The sequence below is a fragment of the Lytechinus variegatus genome, chromosome 8, assembly GCF_018143015.1.
Source record: "Lytechinus variegatus isolate NC3 chromosome 8, Lvar_3.0, whole genome shotgun sequence".
NCBI classification, from domain to species: domain Eukaryota; kingdom Metazoa; phylum Echinodermata; class Echinoidea; order Temnopleuroida; family Toxopneustidae; genus Lytechinus; species Lytechinus variegatus.
In genome coordinates, this window is record NC_054747.1 from 25214109 (window position 1) to 25220947 (window position 6839).

General features: G+C 39.4%; 1 protein-coding gene across 1 annotated transcript; it reads right to left on the reverse strand.

Annotated features, from left to right (window-relative positions):
- Positions 1-480: 480 nt before the first annotated feature.
- Positions 481-4454, reverse strand: LOC121420235 (heat shock 70 kDa protein IV-like). The gene is made up of 2 exons (XM_041614797.1): positions 3711-4454; positions 481-2824 (listed from the first exon to the last, which is right to left on the reverse strand). Exons 1-2 carry the CDS (start codon positions 3896-3898, stop codon positions 1348-1350), a joined length of 1665 nt encoding a protein of 554 aa, XP_041470731.1. The 5' UTR covers positions 3899-4454; the 3' UTR covers positions 481-1347.
- Positions 4455-6839: the final 2385 nt, after the last annotated feature.

Genomic DNA, 6839 nt, shown 5'->3' on the forward strand with positions numbered 1-6839 from the left:
GTTTGGCGGATTCAGCCGATGGCATTGTGTGTACACAGTACACACGCATAGCTATGCAACGCAGCGCGTGAAGAATTTTGCAAGTTTTCATTATTCGTACAGCGACGACTTGAGTGTATGTTGGATAGGACCGTACCATTTTTGACCGGGGGGTGTGCCAATGAATGCAAGTGATCAAGAAGAGTTACAAAACTGAAGGGATCGAGTGAGAAAACAAGGAAAGTGAGAGGGAAATTCATGAAAACAAGTAATGCGAGGAAAAATGACAAGAAAAGGAGAAGTGAAAACACGCAGCTGAGTGCGCTCGATATGTAAGTTGAACACCCCTGCACCGCAATGTAGCAGCCCGTCACTATACACGGAGACTGCCTGCACGATGCGAAGACAGGGGCGCGTATTAGTGACTGTGCGTTAAACGTCCCATTTCTATGCCTAAAAAGAGGAGCGTTTTTTGTACACAACAAATTGATATGTTACTGATTTCGAACATTCGTTTTTTTAATGAAATGAATATAGTTGTCCGAAAAACTGAACTTCCTCACTTGCTCGTATTAATATGACATCCAGGATCAAACTAGAAATCAAGCAAATCCACAATTTTGACGACTATTATACATACACGATATAATTCAACATATTTCATTGATAATTGGGCTATAGGGGACAGAGTTAGTCTGCTGGGCAAACCAAACATTTCACTGGAGTAAAGGGTCCGAATTTCAGCCTACTCATGCCTTGTGTACTGAAGGCCCGAATTGAAACAGCAAGTTCTGTATTTGCTAGTCTTTGCGTGGAGACCCACTTGTTGATCAAAGTTTCAATCAGGGTCTGTGCCTGCAGACTACATAGGGAGAGAGGGCCATTATCTTGTATGGGTTTTTTTTCAGAGCTTGATAAAAAAAAAAAAAGGGTAAATTGGTGAACAGGGAGGCTGCTCTATATATAGATGGCTTGATCATGAAGTACGCTGTACCCACTTTTTTATTTTAAAAAAAAGTCACACTTGATACAGGTCCTACAATATTATAAGGTGATGTTGCCCCGCCCCCTATTCAAATGCACTGGTGCATGCTGTCCATTGCGTATTGAGACAGGCCTCTTATACTTTGCTAGGTTTCTTAACGAATGGTCAAATGGGATGTCAGTATTTCCCCTATGTAATTTTAGGGTTAAAGCCAAATTCGTCTAAGATACTTTCAATTTGCAATTTGCTAATTACATTCCTTTCAGCAGAAGAAGAAGTGCTTTACTACGACTCAAAGTATGTAACAACAACTGAAATGCAATATTAAACACATTTGGAGTACGACATTGCCTTCCGCCTGTTTGCCAAGGACCTTTCATTCATTAGAGTTTAGCAACGGTTTCAAAGATAATTCTGTCGTTGAGGGCGTCATCCTTAAGGAGGTTCTGAGAGGACACGTCTCTCTGCAGGACAACGTCTTCATCTTTGGGCTCTCTATCATCCTTCAGTACGCGTTCAATGTCCTCTTTGGACAACCTCCTCTCATTAGAAATGGTTGTTCCATTGCTCTGTCCCGTCAGGACATCTTTGGCAGTAGTCGACAATATGCCATTAGCATCAATGTCGAAAGTAACTTCTATGGTTGGGACACCACGAGGAGCTGGGGGAATTCCAGACAACACAAATTGGCCGAGGCGATTGTTGTCTTTGGCCAATGCTCTCTGCCCTTCAAACACCTGTATGGACACTTCTGACTGGTTGTCTGAGTAGGTGCTGAATCTCTTCGAGGCTCTTGTTGGTACCCATGTATTTCTAGCAATGATTGTTTTCATTACCCCATCTGCTGTCTTGATACCGAGGGAAAGAGGGACCCCGTGGAAACATACAATGTCTTTGATCATAGACACATTGACTGCGTGCAACGCGGCTCCATAGGCCACAACTTCCTCTGGGTTGATAGATGAATCGATTTTCTTACCTCCAAAGAAATCTTGAAGTGTCCGAAGGATATTTGGAATTGATCTACCAACTAGGATTATTCTATCAATGTCCTTCTTATCAATCTTCGCCTTCATCAGGATACTTTCGACAACTTGCAGACACATTTTAAAGAGATCTGAGCACAATTCCTTGACCATTACTCTGCTTAAGCTAGTGCAGAAGTCGATGCCTCCATGAAGTGAGTCAATTTCTATGCTAGCGTGCGTGGTTCTTGACAATCGGTCTACTGCTTTTTCCGCTGCGTTACGAAGGCGTCGATATGCCCTGTGGTTCGTACTCAAGTCTTGTTCATTCGTCTTCTGAAATACATTGACAAGATGGTCGATTATTCTTCTATTGAAGTCCTCTCCGCCGAAATGCGCGTCTCTTTCTGACGTCACGACCTCGAATATCCCATCTTCAATAAGAAGGAGTGAGGCACCAACTTCACTTTGATCTAGATGGAAAACAAGAACGCGCATCTCTTGACCATCAGAGACCTCCTCGAGTCCGTAGGCCAGGGCGGCAGCCGTTGGCTCGTTGAGGAGCCTGCGAACGTTCAAGCCAGCCATTGTGCATGCATTCTTGGTAGCAATTCGCTGAGAATCGCTGAAATAAGTAGGAACAGTGATGACGGCATCACTAACGTTCTGGTGAAGGAAGGCTTCTACTGTCTCCTTCAGATTTGCAAGCAAAACGGAAGAAACTTCTTCAGGTGAAAGTGTCTTGGTTTGTCCTAGATATTCCACTTCCAGCATAGGTTTGCCAGCCTTTTCTTTGAACTTGAAGGGCCAGTGTTTCACATCAGACTGCAAATCCTTGTCGTCAACCTGCCGACCAATCAGACGCTTGATATCGAATATTGTATTCTTTGGATTCCTGAATAGATAGGTAAAAGAAGAAAACAAATTTTCATGCAAGGTCCTTTAACCGCAGACTTGTCCAACTCTTAGAAATTAGAGATTACAGTCTATGCCATCATGGCAAGACCCTCCCAAAGGTTTCCTATTAATTTCACTGGTGTCGATCCGAGACGTCAAGCTATTCAAGCGGGGGATGAAACAATAGATCATCTTCGCTTGAACAATTGATTCACAACACAAATCGACACCCATGATTAATATCGTCTGATTGGGAACAAAGATCACTCTGTCATATTATTTTTCACTAAAAGAATCTTTGTCTCATTACATAGACAGTTTATCAAACCACATAGTCTATTTTTTTGTTTTAAATCATATTTATTTCTTTTTCATATCACATGTAAAAAATATATATATATAACATGACATCACTAAAACTTAATTGTTTCAAGTTTACACATAAACATTTTAACATGGTGAGAAAAGGAATATATATGAATTTCAAATGTAACATTAGAATTAATCTGCTCACATTTCTTTAACAACTTATGATCACGAAGGGATAAAAAAAAAATACAGAACAGAATCCGGGTACAACAGCAAAAATCTAAATTAAGGAACTAAACTTATAATCTGTATATAAAACTCAAATTAAGATTCTCCATATACTCTTCAATCAAACTGATTAATGAGGAAGTTATATTAATAATAAAAAACATACACACAACTTAACGCCACATAGTCTGTTGAAACTGTTGCAGTGACCCGAAATTCCGTCGAGAAAAAAAGCATTGCACTTTTCTGAGAAGGGATCTTCAATTGATAATTAACCCAAGGGCAATAATTTAACTCCAAGTCTAGATGTTAGAACAAATGTATATCCGATGGCATCACAAACTTACCAAGGCATCTGATTCTTGGCTGTTTCTCCGATCAGTATCTCTGTATCCGTGAAAGCAACGTAATTGGGCGTGGTCCTGTTTCCATGGTTACTGGGAATGATCTCCACCATCCCACTCTGAAAGACTCCAACACAAGAGCATGAAGTTCCAAAATGGATCCCAATAACTGGTCCTTGTCCTGAAGCCATTTATTGTTACTTCTTGGATATTTCGTGGAATGAAAATTCAGATTTTGTTCACGGTTGCAGAAACGTTTGGAAAAAAGTTAGTTTGTTTTTTTTTTGCGGAAGGAGGGGAGAGGTATAGAGGAGGCGGGAGAGGAGGGTTCGTAATACTAGTCCGGTGGAAAAGGTTCACTGTTTAATTCCCCGTTTTGTAAGTTATTTTGAAGGTGGGAAATGAACTTGAAATCATGTAACGTTTGATTGGTAGGCCTATTGGCAACAAGGTCGGAATTTCAAAGAGACTTGTCAGAACCCTTTTTGTAGGATAGTTTCCAATCCAGATTAGGCGATCAACCGAAGTTCAAGAATCTCAACATTCCAAATTAAAACCTCACTGAAAGTACAATACATGGTTCCAATCGATCTGCATCCACACATAGAACTGAATACTGGCTGGTTCATTCATTTATAGATTAAACATTAAACCTCAGAGCGCTATGCATTGTTGTGGTTGCTTCCGCCAGTGAGTTTTTCCCCTGTCATTTTATGTCACTTCCGATATTCTAGCATATTCTTTATATTGAAAGCTGCGACGTATTTGGAGTAATACCTCATTGTCGGGGATTCCCCTCGACCTAATTGGCCTATATCTATGTTGACTTTGGAGGCGTTATAAGCTATTAAGGGTTTATTGCCATTTCGTCCACTGCCATTTTGTCCACTACCCACATGGTCTAATATCATTTCGTCTACCATCAGTTGGTCCACTATCCACATGGTCCAATTACCATTTCGTCCAATCACCATTTCGTCTAATAGCCATTTCGTCTATTATCATTTGGTCTAATAGCCATTTGGTCTAATGGTATTTTTTTGCCAATTGGTCCAATAGCCACTTTGTCCACTATCATTACGTCTATTCCCATTTGGTCTAATAGCCAAATGGTCTAAAGGCAAATGGTCTAATAACCACTTGGTCTACTTTCATTTCGTCCATGTTCCATTTGGTCTAACTGCATTTGGTCTACTATCACTTGGTCTAAACTCATTTCGGCTAACAATCATTTGGTCTAATTGCCATTTGGTCTAATAGCCAATATGTCCAATTGCCATTTTGGCTAATCACCATTTCGTCTAATATTCATTTCGTCTAATACGCATACTGGTCTACTATGCTGCACTAGCTCCCTCTACGACCCGAGTCGACTCTATTCGCGATTGTGGGCCTAATTAATTACCAATTCTCTTCAACTTCTTGATTTATTTTATCACTGTTGACTAGTGTTGTTCGTCATTGATTACTTTGCATTATGGAAGTGTTTTCCACCCAAAGGGGAAGCAATGTGTGTCTTATCGAGGTTATACATACACGATACGGGCGAGGAAAAACGGAATGGTATACTGGCGATGGCGAAAGGGGGCGCCAAAAAGGGGAAGGAAAGAGAGGAAAAGAAAAGGGAGAGAAAAAAAAGAGGGAAAGAAGAAGAGAAAGAGAAAAAATGGGGAAGAAAGAGAGAAGGAAAAAAGGAAGAGGGAAGAGGGAGAAAGAAAAGGAAAAAAGGAAAGGGAAACATCTCATGCTTCGCGCTCGCATTAATAATTTATTGAGATATGTATCCTGTACATAATAACAAAAGAAAAATTATTAAAATCTCCCATTTTTGAGATCTGAAAATAGGGAAACAGCTTCAGCTCTTGCTGCGCGCTCACATTTTTATTTATGATACATCCATCTCTTCTTGAATTCCTTCAAACAATCCTTAATCTGTTACTTCTTTATGTCAATTAACCAACATTTTCGGCAATAATTGCAGTAATTGTTCATTTTAAGATAATTATGTATCCTGTATTACAGGGAGTGTTCAAAGTGTCCTGAAATATCAGTTTTTTTTAACTCGCCGTGCACATGTTTGTATATTCATTTCTAAACTGGATATATAGTGACGTGGATTGTCAATGTCTAATTCCTTCCTTCAGCTTTTTCTCGTCTCATTCACCGTTTTCTTTTCCCTCCTTCCCTTTTTCTCTTTTTTTCTCCCCCACCCTTTTCTCTTTTTTTTGGGGCCGTCAATAAGGAGGGGCGGACGCTTTGCCCTCCTCGAAATGCCTATGTATCCACTTTATGAATGCTTACAAACAGTCCTTAAAACGTCATTTTTCATGTCAGAATATCACAAATTTCGACCCGCGCTCGCATTGTTTATTTAGATGTGTATTATGTACAAATTTACAAAAAGTGATTAAAGTGCCCCGTTTTGAGGTCTGAATATAGGAAAATTTCAGCTCGCACTGTGATGTTGCATTTACAAAAGTAAAATATGTATCTTCAAGAATTCCTAAACGCAGTCCTTAAAAACGCCCCTGTTTCATGTCAGTATATGGAAAATTCTCAGCTCGCGCTGCGCGCTTGCAATCCTCGCATTAGTTATTAATCTAGAGAAATGTTCAGGATTTCAAACAGTGTCAAGACTTACGATTTTATGTGTAAAATAATAGTGGGCCAACATGAAATAAAATGTTTATAAAAAAAAAAAGATCAGCTCGCGCAAGCAAAAAAAAAAAAACACGGAAAAAACCCTCTTCGATCCGCAGACAGGGGAATATATAAATGAATGAACATTTTTCGAGCAACAGCCCCCCCCCCCTGCCCCCATTAGCAAAAGCTAGATCCGCAAAAGGGATGTGTTATAATTATACCCGGCAGGCCTATATACTCGCGACCAAAAATCTACTCTAGTGATTTCAATACCCCCCCCCCTTCCTGTAAACTCCTGGATCCGCGCCTACGTAGTAGTAATTATTTTAATTATGTATATTATTTCTATTATGATTATCCTTATTATTATCATTTTTGTTAATATTAGTAATATGATCATCATAATTATTATTATTAGTAGTATTATTGTGAATTTTATTATTATTATTATTATTTATTAGTATCATTATGATGATTATCATTCTTATT